The 15,370-nt window shown below is 43.8% G+C and overlaps 1 protein-coding gene across 1 annotated transcript in view; it reads right to left on the bottom strand.

Annotated features, from left to right (window-relative positions):
• Positions 1-547: 547 nt before the first annotated feature.
• Positions 548-15,370, bottom strand: part of CFAP46 (cilia and flagella associated protein 46) — a 159,419-nt gene continuing 144,596 nt past the window's right edge. Inside the window, exons 57-60 of the mRNA XM_090058073.1 lie at positions 13,708-13,789; positions 9,404-9,540; positions 8,600-8,686; positions 548-5,053 (exon numbers count right to left, since the gene is read on the bottom strand). Of these exons, the coding sequence (XP_089914199.1) occupies positions 4,917-5,053; positions 8,600-8,686; positions 9,404-9,540; positions 13,708-13,789 (443 nt within the window). The 3' untranslated portion in view covers positions 548-4,916. The remainder of the gene's footprint in view (positions 5,054-8,599; positions 8,687-9,403; positions 9,541-13,707; positions 13,790-15,370) is intronic.

Below are 15,370 nucleotides of genomic sequence, written 5' to 3'. Positions count from 1 at the left end.
AAAGTAATTAATTACTTTACAAAACAAATAACTCCTCTCAATGCTATAATAAAACACCCCTTCCCCAAATCTCCCAAAATGAAGAGCAGATATTCTTTTCATTTCTCGTCCATTGCAGTGCAAGAGAATCATAATACCTACATTGCTTTATACCTACATGTCAACTGGTTGTAATGAGACATAGTAGAGGAACGGAGGCTTGGAGCTTTCTATCTCCAGGACAGCGCCACTTGTCTTGTGATACAGACTTTGTTTTGAGTGTGTGCACCCGGGTGAGACACTGGGGCATAACTCAGTAGGTTTCCATTTTGAACAGGGCCATCTGCCATGGTTTTCTGGATCTTGTGAGATCCTGAAGACTGAAGACAACTTAAACTGAATTCTAAGTTTTTAGAATGGATACGTTAAACACAAGGTATTGGTACTATCAGATTTAACTTTGGCATGTTCACAAACACCCAAATGTAAGAAACACAATACATTTACAAAGAATAAATGAGTCAAAGGCTTAAATAAGAAGAAAATTCAATGCATGTGGAATAAAGTTTTTAAAAGTGTGTACGCATCTTATAATACAATTTGATGGAGAAGCTGGAGTTCATTTGAAGTCATCTGATAAACCAGTGGCAGTGGAGAAGAAGGGGGAATACATTTATTTATACTGTATGAATAAAAAGAAGATGTTTTGCACACCAAGCTTTTATAGCTGTGCTCTACAAAGCCCTGTAATTCTATCAGATTCTAATTAACTTTAGCACAGCAAGATAGAAAGAACAGTATCTTTTTAGTGATGTTTTAATGCCTTACAGGGAATACAAATGATTTATCACAGAGAACACGCATGGATAGCCAACTGGCTGACAAAAAAAGAATTTAAAACTTTTGTGGTTGCAATGATGATCAAAGCTTTATACTTTCACTAAGTTCCAAATTATTTTGATTTTATTTCTATTGTGACAAAAATGTTATAAAATGCATTTTTAAAACTTCTACCAATGATTAACTAAACATAAGATCAAATAAATGCACACATTAAAAATTATATGTGGGAATGCGTTAATTTAGCAGTGTTTTTATATTATCAATAAAGAGGCAATATAGAGAAATGATCAAAACACGAACAATTATACTTTACACCTGTATTTTAGCTAGTGAGTAAAGCGACCAAAACGCTGGCTTGCATCCATAGATGCTTTTCAAGCAAATTCCGGGACGTCATTCTCCCATTGTACTCGGCCTTGGTGAGGCCGCAGCTGGAGTGCTGCTTCCAGTTTTGGGCTCCACAATTCAAAAAGGATGTGGAGAAGCTTGAGACAGTCCAGAGAAAAGCCACACACATGATCAGAGGTCAGGAAAACAGACCTTATGATGACAGGCTGAGAGCCATGGGGCTCTTTAGCCTGGAAAAGCTCAGGCTCGGGGTGATCTGATGGCCACCTAGAAGTTTATCAGGGGTGACTGTCACAGGAGCACCAAGGTGTCCTGTGCCTTGGAAGCAAAAGGAACTGAGCTGCCAATCAGCCGGGCAGCTCAGGTGCCGGTTGCCAGGGCAACCAGGCAGGTCAGGTGGCCAGAAGGGGGCAGGGCCGGGCCTTTATAAACAGCCCAGGCCGGAGCCTGACTAGCAGTTCTCTCCTAGCTGCTGCAGGAGCGGGAGCTCTGTGGCTGGGCTGAGCAGCCAGAGTCAGCGGTTGCTGCCTTGTTGTGCTGGCTGGCTGCGATGATGCGGGGAACCACGATACTCTACAGTGAGGTAGGGTTACAAGCCCCAGACGGGCTTGGAGTTTGTTATGAGCAGGAGGCTCTATTGTTTGGGTTGCAGCCATCGGGCTTGAGTTTATGTTACAGTTAAACTGGAGGACTGGGTGAGGCTGTAGGGGAGTGAGGAGGCCTCACGGGAGATCCCCAGCAGCTTGTGGGGTTCCCGGTGCCCAGCAGGGGCACAGTGCCAGTGGGGCACAACTGTTTGCGCCGGAGTGGTGCGGTGTACGGGGTTTGGACCCCAGCCCATGAGGGCGACAGTTTGCCCAGTGGGCAAACGACCCAAGAAAGGGTCAAGGGGCCAGGCATGGCTACGGCTACCTGAGCCCCAAGCACGGGAAACGCGAAGCGCAAGGAGCGTGGTGTCGGCCCCAGAGAGGGCAAGGCCCCAGAGCGGGGCAGAGAAAGAGAGAGGGCGAGCAGGCGAGGGGCGCCGGTAACAGGGTGGCGGCGTTGAGCCGGGCCCAAGGGGCGCCGGTAACAGGGTGGTGGCGTTGAGCCGGGCCCAAGGGGTGCCGGTAGTAGCCGGACAACAGCGAGACAGGCCCGGGGGCGCCGGTAGCGGGCTGGAGGGTAGGAGCCTGGTCCAGGGGCGCCAGGTGGGCGATGAGCCCAGGGTGCCCGAGAGAGAGAGGGAGCACCAGAGAGGCGAGGGACTGCACAACATCCCACGGAACAGCTGCGAGGCTTGGGGCGTGCTGAAGGGGAGGTTTGGAGGCACACATAGCCCTTAAGGCGGGGCGCATAGAGATCCCCTAGTCAGTGGTACCGATGTTCCTACCCCTACTCTGAAATGGGGTAACAGAGGCAGCCTCCCATACAACTTATTTGTCATCAAAGTCGTGGCAGGCGAGATTCTGAGGGTGCTGAGTCCACCCTAACGTGATGGTAGGGGGCGCTAGGGAGTTCACGGCTGCTCCTAGGCCCCACTCCCTCACAGTGACCACCAGAATCTGGGGGCGCTCTGGTGAACAAACATTCCCCAAGGGATGACGAGGTTGAACGGTCAAACTACTGCGAGACCGTTTCAGGCTGGACATAAGGAAGAATTTCTTTACCGTCCAAGCCCCCAAGGTCTGGAACAGCCTGCCATCGGAGGTGGTTCAAGCACCTACTCTGAACGCCTTTAAGAGCAAATTGGATGCTTATTTTGCTGGGATCCTATGACCCCAGCTGACTTCCTGCCCTTTGGGCGGCAGGCTAGACTCGATGATCTCCCGAGGTCCCTTCCAGCCCTGATGTCTATGAAATCTGTGACATCTATGAAATCTAGTTTACTCCTGTTTCATTTAGATTTGGAAGTGGGGCACATTGTATGTATTTGCTAAGAAAAGATCAAGTAACTCAGAGTGGTAGCATATAGTAGAAAAATTTACAACTAGGTTGCTAGTAAACCTCATATTTTAAAAATCAAAATACATTATAGGAAGCACTAGGAAAAAATTCTACCTGTAAATATAGTTACAGAATGGCCACAATTGAAGATTTGAAGAATGGGTTAGATAAAGACTTGTGCAGAATAGTATAGTTGTAGTTGATCCTATTTTGAAGCAAAGGGATGGACTAAATGACCTCTCCAGGTCCCTCAGAGCCCTATTTTTTTTTAATGATTTTCAAACTCAAATATTGAAAATTGATCCATTCTTGATCTATATTTAAAAAACATATTTTAAATTTTTTTCGGATCTCTGGGGGGCTCAGCACCCCTGAAAACTGTTGTTGATATTATTTAGGTATCTGGATATGAATTTAAATACATTACTCTAGAAATGTCAAAGCTTGAAAATCTTCTACTCTGCTTCTGGACTACAGGTACTGAACTTCAGTCTCTCCAGCAAAAACCCCTTCACTTTGCGTCACCTTTTCTCAAACACAATAGATGTCAACTGTTCTGTTTATGCTCTTGAAAGGAAAACAGCTTTTATCCAATGCAAAATAAAGCTCTTCTAAAATCACCAAAACGTTGTGTAAGCTGGATTGTTACTGAAGGACAATGTAGTGTCAGCAATATGAAAGAAGAGTGACATGAAGAGTCAAAGAGATTAAAGGTGTTTCCCATTGACAAAGGGGGCCACATGTAAAAGTTCTCACATGCACTGTACTGGCTATATTTAGTTTTAATCTTTATTTTCCATGAGGTTATTAGAAAACCTATATAAAGACTTTTTGGACAAATAGCCATCTGTATATTCCTTTCTTAACCTGTCCACTACATGGTCCATCCTCAATACAGATTTCTGTGCCTACATGGAACTCCTGTGTGAGATGAGGGGAAGGAAAGAATGCTGATTTGCTTTCCTAAATGTGTGTGTTCAAGACTGAAGAGCACGACCTATTTTAACACAATTAAGCATAAATGCCGAGACAAGGGGTTTCAAAAGAAAGTAGAAAATACATGATAGTTGCACTTAAGATACAGCTGATCGTGAATATGTATTCTGGAAATTTGTGAGCTATGGGAGAAATTTGAGAACGTAAGCACTGTTATTAGAAGAGCTACAAAGTACAAAATATCTTTTCAGCCTCATCCTGTAAGTTGTGACATGAAAACTTGAGCATGAACTACATAAAACTCCCCCAGACAAAGGCAGAGGGGGTCTGGAACTTGCCTCAAACCCTGGGGATGGATTCTGAGGGCTCTGACACCTTGCCACTTGGTAGTATGCTTGTGTATTTGCTGGTGTATGTAGCTGCTCTTGTTAACGTTGTCCGATTGATAACATCCTAATAAATTGGTATATAGTTTGGAGGAACTTGCTTTGGCTTCTCTTGTACTTCTCCAGACAACAAAAAAGCTTCCAGGGACATCCTGGGTGTAACATGTCAGCTCTTTAAGCAGAAAGCAAATTAAGAACTCATGATAAGTAAACTTTTAAAATTGTTTTAAAGACTTTCACCAACATCAGAAGAACAGAGCAAGACAAAATTCTGACAAAAAACTTAGATATTTTCATGAAACTTATTTGAATATCAGTATTTAAATTCACAGCCAAATCAATCTGCCAGCAAACCTTGGATATTCAAAAATTCAGTTCTTATTAATCCACACAAAAATGACTTAAGATAACTGACTAAAATACCAGCCTTCAAGACAAAGTAAATAAATGTATATATTGTAGATGGATTCCCTGTTAAACAAAGAAACCTGGCATGAATTACATAACAATTAGATTGGGTAGCCCATATAATACACAATTAAAAGATGATGGCTGAATTGCAGGAGGTTGTGACTGATTGGGAATGATTTGGTCTTCTATTCTGTTTCTAGAAGAAATCCCATAATCCTCTTCCACTAGAAAAAAAACATCAAAATATATTTGTTATTTATAATCATGCCTGAATATTAGAATGTCTTCACTTGCTTAAATATTTGTCTTTTACAGCCATATTTTGTGCATACAATAGCTGCAGCTACACTCAAGAGACCTTTGTGACGTCTGCATCACCTGTGTGCCATGTGAGGGATTGCTCCTGTGAAGCATGCTGCACTCCCAATTCCCATTTGTAACACATAATATGAATCAAGAAGGACCACAACTTTGTAGACCAGTGGTGCCCAACTTCTGGCCAACAAGGCCATATCATTTCACCTGTGGGAAGCCCTGAAGGCACCAGTGCAAGAGGCTGATACACAGCTGTTTAGAATTTAATTTCTGGGGGTCATCTAAAATTTCTTCCCCCCAGAAGGAAGGCAAACAAAGGCAGGGGGGGCAGATGATGGGAGAGAGGAAGCAGGGAAGTCAAGTGGCCTCACCCCTGACCCTGTCTGTCCCGCACCTTCACTTGCCACTCTGCCTGCCTGCCCCCACCTCCAGTGCCTGTGTATCCTATGCCTGCCCCCATGGTGCCTGTACCCCCTGCCACTTGCCTCTCAATTGCACCCCTTCCACATGCCCTCCCCCCGCCCACAGCCTTCCTGCTTGGCCCCCCTGCCACTTACTGCCCTCCTGACTGCTCCCATTGTGCCTGCACCCCCTGACACCTGTCCCCCTCAGGCACCTGCCATGGCAGGGGGTCGGACTCGATGATCTGCTCAGGTCCCTTCTGACCCTAGAAACTATGAAACCTGTACCCTCCTTGCCCTCACTCTCACCTGTCTCCTGCCACTTATCTTCCCTTTGCAACTCCAGCTCTGGCTCTGCACCCATTCTGGCCGGGAGCATGTGCTGCCTCTGGGCCAAGCCCAGCTACATAGCAGCTGCTGTGGCAGTGGCAGCTTCAGCCCTGGCCCTGGTGCTCAGTGTACACTGCCCCTAGCTGGAGCAGGGCCCCAGAGGGAACCAGAGCTGTGAGTAGAAAGCAGATGGTAAGTCTTGAGCTGATGCACATACTGCATGCCAAACCTGACCTGTACACAGTGCCTGGGATACAAGCTGCTTATAGTGACTGCCCAGACTGGTCCAAGACTGCACTGTACATGGTGCCTGCAGAGCTGATCTAAAACCTACACCAAACACACTGTCTGCCCCAGACAACTTGCGACATGCACCACACACAGCGCTCACTTCAGCCAGTCCAGGACCTGCACTGCATGTGATGCTTGCTTTGGGACCTAAGCTCCTAGTGGTGCCTCCCCTGGGTGATCTGGGACCCATGTTCAAAGTGGTACAAACCCCAGCAGGCTTGGGGTGGGTGCCACATGCAGCATGGGCCCTGGAGTGACCAGACCAGGCACTGCATATGTTGGATCTGACATGTGGGAGGATGGGGGAGGGGAAGAGGATAGTTCATGGGCCTGAACTGGCCCTCAGAGCTAGCTCCATGCCAGTTATCCAGCCCATGGACCAGTTCATGTAGGGCCAGGTGAATTTGACTGAACTATACAGAGACATTATTAAGCAGAAAGTAAAACCAGAATAATCAGTAATTCATCAAGCTTTTGCCTCTGAAAAGGAATCAAGGTCTTGGGCTGAATACTTGAGAAGAACTGGAAGAACAAGACATTTATGTACTCCTAATATATACCAATGACCAAACGACAAGGAAAACAATTTTGTTCATATTAGACAATCTGAGATACACATCCATCTCGATTATCTTGTACCTATAAGCCTGCAAGTGCTGATTTTTCCAACTGTTCTCTTACCTCTGATCTGTTCCCCCCATTACCTGTGGGTGTGCATTAATTGTTAAAAGTTTCTAAAACTGATGTAATTACATAGATTTATCTCTATGAGATGGCTATTTGGCAGGTTCAAATGAGGGAACAAGGTAATCAGTGGAAACTTAACACTGAATTCCATGTCTTTAAAATATTTACACTTATAAGAAACACAGTATTTTATTTAGAGTTCATTCTTTGTTTAATGTATATCTATTTCCAGTCCTAGCTTTAGGTTAACAATCTCTGCATGGGAATAATAAATTAGCTGAAGCAGATGTGCTGATTTAAGATCCAGATAAATACTTCAGCCACTTGAAGCCAATCCTTCTCCATTGCTCTTATATTATAACAGACATAAATGGTATAGTAATTAAACTAGCAGAATCTTATTCTGTTAATATAAAAAGCTAGTTGCACAGACCAGCTGGATATGTTATCTCTGGCACCTCTGAACCAATAATGGTGAATGCCAGGGAGGGTAGTAAACAGGGGACAGATCACTTTAGATGTATCCAGTTCAATGCTCTTCCTTTAGCAAACACTTCTGACATTTGCAAAGACAGGTCTTTTTGTTGCTTAAGGGACTGTGGGCCAATGCCTATTACGAAACACTACAAGCCCCCCTTCAGTGAGTAGCCATAGGGTAAGCAACAACTGATTCCTTGGGACAAATAAAAAAATAACAAGGATGGGAGTGAGGTCATAGGTATATAATGAGGGGGAGAGTGTGTGTGTGTGTGTGTGTGTGTGTGTGTGTGTGTGTGTGTGTGTGTGTGTGTGTGTGTGTGTGTGTGTGTGTGTGTGTGTGTGTGTGTGTGTGTGTGTGTGTGTGTGTGTGTGTGTGTGTGTAGAGGGGGGACAGGGATACACTGAGCGGAACACACTGGACAGTGCCCATTGGACCTTGAACAAATCCAAGGTGGGCACTGCTTAGTGAAACTCTGCTTGGAGACAGGATTGGACCAGGGACAGGTAAGTAGTCCCACAGTCCTCAGGGATCCTCCCTACTAGAGCCTCCTTCCTGGTCAGACAGATGCCTAGATTGGCTTGGGCCAGGAGGAGGTTAATGAAGAGGTCCCGGGACTTGATGGGGTCATGGATGCAAGAGGCTCTGAAGGAGGCAGTAAAGGGTTTTCAGCCTGGTGTGTACCAGGGTCTCCCTTTGTTCACAGAAGGGACAGGTGTCAGGGCTGTCTGTGAAGCACACTGATACACACCCATGGCAATGGCTCTGTGAAACAGCCACCAGCTGAAGTCCCTGGGGGCTTGCAGGATCAAAGTAGAATACAGGCTTGTCCACTGGGCACCCCCTTCCTCTCCGAGCATGTCTTGCCACTTAGTGTCTGGTTGGGCCATGAGGACAGGAGCGGGGAGGGTGTGAACCATGAGCATATAGAGCTGGTGGCCTTGACCTCCTGGAATATGCAGCAGGGCGAACGCAGCAGGGTGTATGCAGTGTGGGCAGCTCTGTGTGTCAGCACAGCAGGATCTGCCCACTCCTGCTTGGCATAGTCCAGGAGGTCCCCAGTATAGGGAAGCTGGCTAAGACCATCCTTCAGCATACCCAGGGCACCTCCAGCTCTGGCACCACCAGCTGCAAGTTTTTCAGCAGGGGCTTGGTGAGGAGGTTGGCACCGCAGGTGACAAGGATACCATGCTAGATGGACCAATGGTTTGACCCAGTATGGAACTTCTTCTGTTTCTGTATATTATATAAAGCTTTCCATTCCTCACCATTAATTGATGGCATCTTCTCTCTACTCTTATTCTTCTGAAGAATCCGAATTGTCTGCCCAGTTGATTTTCCAATTCGTAACAAATCTAAAAGGAAAACATTTCTATGAGGTTTTTTTTAAGCAAGAGTTTTGAAAAGCGGGAAATTATAAATCATATTTTCTTTTCAGCTTTTAATCTTCAGTAAATCAAAGCCTACTGCTCTAGGAGTTAGCCTTATTTCTTTGGTGCTACTAGTTACTTTCAGATAATTTTGTTTCTGTGCCTGCACTATATTATAGGTTGCCTGGTGGCTCTTATAACTCAAGACATTACTAGTCTTAAAGCAAGAAAATAAAGGTGAATGTTCTCTTTGAAGGGAACACAGAACATTTTGTCAAACTGTCACTGCTCTCTGGCAGCATCTTAACACTCTGTGGGAGTCAGGTAGGGGTTTTTTGCATGGTTTGCAAAGCAAGGATATATATCAGAGGTGGGCAAAATGCAGCCTGCCAGACCATTCTATTCGGCCCGCAGGGCCCCTACAATTTTTTAAAAAATTAATATTTATCTGCCCCGGCTGCCTGTCATGTGGTCCTTGATAGCTTGCCAAAACTCAGTAAAAGGCCCTCTACTCAAATTGCCCACCCCTGATGTACATGGTTCATAATGTCCAACCCCTCCCCACTAGCCTGCAGATTCTTGAAGCTTCTCTCCCAGCTATCCCACTTGTAGAGACAATCATAAGAAAGATTGTATTTTAAATAAAGCATCAAAGAATCTTACATGCAAATGATATAGAAAAGATCTGCCACAAATACCTACTCTCAGATAAAGTTTCCAGGTTTTCTGCATTCCCTTCCAAGGTAGTGTACCACTGGTTAGCCATGATGGAACGCACACCAGCAAGGCTCAGAAGGATTGCTGTCTCTGTTGGTCTCTCTAAAGACTTCTGTCGAGAGCTAAAAAAAGTCAACAGTACAAGAACAGAAGCAGGAAACAAAATGCACAAAAATGATGAGTATGATGATATGTTTTGTGTAACTGCCTTATTCAACTTTTACCATAAGCAAAAATGTTCAGCAAGATGCTAAACTGCTTTTTTCCATTCATGATGTATGTGAAGTGCTTTATAATATTTGATATGATTAATGTATGTTGTTCATATGATTAATACAAACATATAGTAAGTTCCATTGCATCTGTGGCAGCCATGAACTCACCTAGCATCTGCACTGATATGTTACATTTTTAGGCAGCATACTAAAGCAAAGTAAAAGAAACAAAAGAACCCACTTGATCTGGATAAGAGACTGCAGAGCAGGCTTTAGGACTGGGTTGAGTTCTTTGGTGCTATTGCTCAGGCACAAGAGAAAGCAGAGATGTTTGCCCTTTTTATGTTTAGAGTTAAAAGCAACTGAAGCAAAGGTCTCAAGGCTCATAGGTATAGGAAAAGAAACAAAGTTCCTCAATTAGATTAAATGAAATTGCCAAAACTGAACCTTTAGAGAAGAATGCATTTTTAAAAAATAAAATGTTACAGTGCTAGGATTGTAGTAATTTACAAATGGAACCTGCCTTTTTGTTAGTCTCTGAATTTTATGGTAAACTCAGTATTAAGGACACAGGTTTTCTATAATCTGTTCAGAGGATGCTATCTATTTTTCTTGTGGAATATGAAATTATGGTTAATTAAATGTTATTCTAAACTTCCTGGGAGCTGTTATAGTTGTGACATAAATTACCCATTTCAGTAATCCAGGCTGACAGGAAGAGGCCGGTAAAAACAATGATCTATTAGTGTGAAACTGCAAATGCACAGAGTTGGAAGAAATACACTAAGGAATTGTTTTGTGTCTTAATTTAGGTAACAACCCACTTGAAGGGAAATAAAGGCACCAGGAAACTATTCTACTCATGCTTGATTACTGGCTTTAAATATTCAGAGCTTCAGTCTCTCTATTGGTTTGCAAACTGGGTGTACACTTTGAGTTAGTCAAGCCATTATTTTAGGAATCCATTTTTCTACTTATTTCCTACTGGTAGGACACTCACTTGAAAAGCTGGAAATATTTTCCAAGAAGAGACCAGAGGTAGTAGATCTGGATAACTGATGTTACATATCTTTATCTACCAATTCTGAAATATTTAGGGTGAATATAGTCTCCCAGTTATTAGTAAAAATTAGTGCGTAGCAGTTGCAAAGCTCGCCTGGCTGCAAGCTGAGCGGGTGAGCTGTGCTTAAGAGCTCTGCAAGAAAAGGGAGGCAACTTTGCAAAGGGTGCATAAGCTTTACCAAACAGAAGAATATGCAGTGCACATTGCATGCTGTTTACTGGCGTGTTTGAATTGTGTCCAGAACCTACATTGCAAATGAGGGGCTCTGATTGGCCTCTACTGAGCTGTAAAAAAGTTGAGGGAGGGAAAAGAAGAAGAGAAGCTGGGGAGGAGCTAACTCCAGCCCTGGAGAGGGCTGGTAAGCAAAGCTGGTAGGTTTGCTAGAGCTGGGAGAAGCTACAGTGTCAGAGACCTGCAGAGAGAAACCCCAGCCTGTGGGTGGATGTACTGGCAGGGGGAAGACAGCCTGGAGAGGGAGTGGGCTGAGAGAATACAAACCAGCATGGGTGTATAAGGGGACACCTAATCACCAGGGATCCTGGTTGTCCGTGATAAAAAAAAAAAAATTCTCTGATAAAAAAATTGCAAATTCTCTGATAAAAATCCCAAAATCTGTGGTTAAATGCCCCCACAGCCCTGCTGGTGTCCCTCACTCCCCCCACACAGCCCCCAGGCCATGTTTGTGCCCCTTGCCCCCCACCCACATCACCTGCCCTCCAGCCCTGCTGGAGGGGGGCCCCCAGCTGCCAGGGCTGTGGGGCCAGGGACCCAGGTCTGTAGCCCCCTGCCCACAATGGAAGGCAGTGGCTGCTACAGCAGGAACATGAGCCAGCTTCCCCCCCTGCTGCTGCCTGCTGCAGGCTCCCTCAGCCCCTAACCAGCTTTACCCACAGCCCTGCCCTGCAACCCCCAAGCAAGAAGAGTGAGCCTGAAGCAGCCTTTGGTAAGTGTGTCAGGCCCTGCCCTTCCCTGCTCCTTTCCCTTCCTGGCAGAATTGAGGGTTTCCCCGCCCCTTTTGCAAACAGCTCTTGTAGGCTGGAACTCTGCCAGCCTGCAGAGCTCTTTGCACAAGGGGGAAATCTGTGGGTTTCTCTTGTAAAAGAGAAAATCTGTGTTTTCTCTGATAAAAATGGGAAATCTGTGGTCGCCTCCGTTTTTCCATGGGAAATGTAAAACCAGGATCCCTGCTAATCACTAATGTTTGCAGGAAGTGTATTTCCAGAAGGAAACAAAAGGCAGCCTATTGCCTGCAGCAGCTGTTCAGAGCGTGTTTTGCTGTGTTGCCAGGAAGGATTAAAGGAGTTATGGGGTGCAACTGTTTTAAAGAGTTATAACAAAGTGAATTTAATTATTTATTTTTTTAACACAAGTGGGACCACCCAGTGTGCTGGAATTATTCAACTAAATGTTGTAGTTGTAAATTGTATCTAAATTGTTAGTTTTATTATTAACCATTGTAATTATATTAATAAACAATTATTAGACAGAGGATTTGATATCATTTTACAAAATTATTTGAAAGGCATTAGCAGGGCCAGATTAATGCATATGTAAACTAGGCACATGCCTACAGCCCTGAGCTGTGGGGGCCCCCGGTCCTTCCCTTTGCAGTGGCAGTGCTGTCCAGGCAGGTGGCTAGCAGGCCGAGGGCTGCCTGAGCTCAGGGGCATTACCTGACTCAATCCAACTCTTCCCCAGGCCTGCTCATCTACATATGTGGATTTATACACACATATATATATACATATACATATATATATGCGCGCGCGCACACACACACACATATGTAAATTAACTTTCTTGCACATGTTTACTATTGCTGACCAAGGGTGATTAACCTTGAAGATCGCTCTGTCTCCCTGGTGTCATATATATATGTGACTGCTCTGTCTCCCTGGTGTCACTTTATATATATATTAACTAGGGGCCCACAGTTTGTTTGCCTAAGGCCCATTACCCAGTTAATCTGGCCCTGGCATTAGAAGCAAAGATAAAGGCCTTGCTCTGTCAATAATTCATATTGGAAATTATGTGACACCAGGGAGACAGAGCGGTCTTCAAGGTTAAACACCCTTGGTCAGCAATAGTAAACATGTGCAAGAAAGTTAATTAGCATCTTCAAAAATATTATTCCAGTAAAAGACAATCACTTGGCTGAGAATCAAACTATTAAGTGTATGAAGCTTTAAAAGGAATGTGGAGGTCTTGTCTATTATAAAAATGCTGCATTGATTTAACTGGAATGACTTAAAAATCCTGACTTCACAGCATCCTGGTTCAGGTCACATAGTGAAAGGTTTCTGTTCTCTTTGCCCTTTTTTCTTTTGAGTTTTGGCTTGTCACCCCCTCACTGTTCACAGAATCATAGAAAAATAGGGCTGAAAGGGAACTCAGGAGGTCATCTAAGTCCAACTCCTTACTTGATCAAGGCAGTTACATCCTAGTCTAAAACTCTTTAGAAAAAATATTTATCTAATATTTATTTAACCTAGAGTACTTAAACACTACCATAATTAGAAAAATGTAAGTGATATAAATACTAAATCTCTTTTGCTCCAGTATCAGTCTATTACTTCTTGTCCTGTCCTTGGTGGACATGGAGAACAGAGGATTATCATCCTCCTTGTAACAACTCTTTTTGTACTTGAAAACTTACCATATTCCCCCCTCGGGATTCTTTTCTCCAGATTAAACAGTCCTGGTTCTCCCAACCTTGCGAGTCACCTTTTCTAGACTTCTAATAATTTCGGTTGTTGTATATAAATTTGTACACTGACTTCCGTAATTTTGTTTCTACAGATCCTTGCTATACTCTTCTATTTATCTTTAGTAACATGGCCCTGATAAAATACAACACAGGAGAAAAATGCCCAAATCCTAACTTCAGACTTCAATAGGAGTTCTTTCTGCAGAAGTAGGTAAAATTTGGCATACAGAACTTTAAATTTACTTTTAAATAAAAAGCAGAATGTGGCTTAATAGAGATATTACTAAAACAAAATATATTTGACCTTTTGTGTATATCAGTCTTCATCAGTCGTTGAGAACTCTGAGTTGACCGCATCAGATCTAAAAGTATCATCAACTGGCACTCTGGGGAAATAAAAATCTGTCATTTCAGCAGCACTTACATAGTAACAAGGTATAACCAAATGAACCCAGACAGTATGGGCAGAAATCCATTTGAGGTGGTCCAAATCACGCTCCCATTTGGAGCTCTTCAAAGTCAAAGCATCTTCAGGTCTGCGCAAATGTCCCCCTGCCCAGAACTTCAAAATGGCTGCAAGAAAATGTAGCAGCAGTGTTCACCAGCAAGGGTGATGGTGAACAGGCATGCCTCTTTGTTCCAGTTTCTCAAGAACAGCTGAATGCACATGAGAGAGCTTACTGGCTCCCCACTACCCCCCTAGGTGGGGGTGAAGAAGGGGAAGCAGAGCACTGTGGGATGCCCAGGATCATGCATCCTCCTATCACACTCCACTAGAGGGAGTGACCATGTCAGGAAAAGCTTCTAAAGTAACCACTTCAAAGATGTTCCTTTTCTGAGAGTTATTTTTAAGTGCTTCACTGAACATGAATGTCTGCACCCTTGCTGTTTGTAGTGTTTCAAAGGCACTTAGAGCACTTCACACAGCATGTCTGTCCATGGCCAGTTTCTGTTTTTTCCCTACTATAATTTAGTTATCTATCCCAGGAATGTCAATTTTACCTTATGCTCTGGCCAGATCCAGAACAGGGGGCTACTTATGGGATGTATTTGGGCCAAGGCACTGGTAGCAGCTTCAGCCATGACATAAGCACCCAGAGCAGCAGGAGGGGGAAAAGCGGCTGAGAGACAGGTAGATGCTGTGGCAAAGGTGGCAGGGCAAGACTTGCTCACCTCCTGCTGCAATGGCCATGTCAGCTGGGGCCCCCCGTTTCTACATCACGTCTTACTCACCACTGGCCTTTCCCACAAACTCCTGGGCCCGCACATAACCCAGTGGGTGAGACAGAGAAGCTCTGCAAACTGTATACTTGATACCCCTGGTTTAACCCCTTGGCTTTGCTACTAACTATCCTTGTCATCTGATAGCTGACCATGCATATTTCAGCAAACACTTCTATTATTACATCTCTTTTTGTTCAGTGTTTTTATAGTGCCTAATACTATTAGATCCCAGGGGTCCTTAGCACAATATTCATTCAATTAAGAGGAAAAATAATTGACAGGTCTCAGTACTACAACTTTATTCAAGACAGGAAGAACTAAGCTCTGTGGAATTACCTGTATGACTGAGCTCTAATCATTGTAGGACAAGCTTCAACCCAAGTCTGCTATTTGAATTTTATCCAAACAGATTCCATAATATTTTGCAAGCAATGACATGTCTGACATTTACAGCAGAATATCAGCTGTCTATCTGTTGATTTAAATTTAAGTACGATTTTAAATAATATATGTACTATTCTGGGAGATTATCCCAGTGCCTTATAAATCAAATATGATTTTTCCAAATGTTTGCTATTAATTTATGGTGCCAGTGAAACCATATTAAAAAATACAGAACTGACTAATTCATTAGCAAGTTTTTTAATTCCTGCACTGTATTCTTGAATATTTGAGAAAAACACAAAAACCTACTGTAATTCTAAAAAAAAAATCTGTCCTTTGTAAATGACTATTCCAACCCT

This window comes from Crocodylus siamensis, chromosome 7 (assembly GCF_052110815.1).
Source record: "Crocodylus siamensis isolate JL-2025a chromosome 7, ASM5211081v1, whole genome shotgun sequence".
NCBI lineage: Eukaryota > Metazoa > Chordata > Crocodylia > Crocodylidae > Crocodylus > Crocodylus siamensis.
The sequence above is the reverse complement of the archived record's forward strand: the minus strand, read 5'-3'. Positions and strand labels throughout refer to the sequence as shown.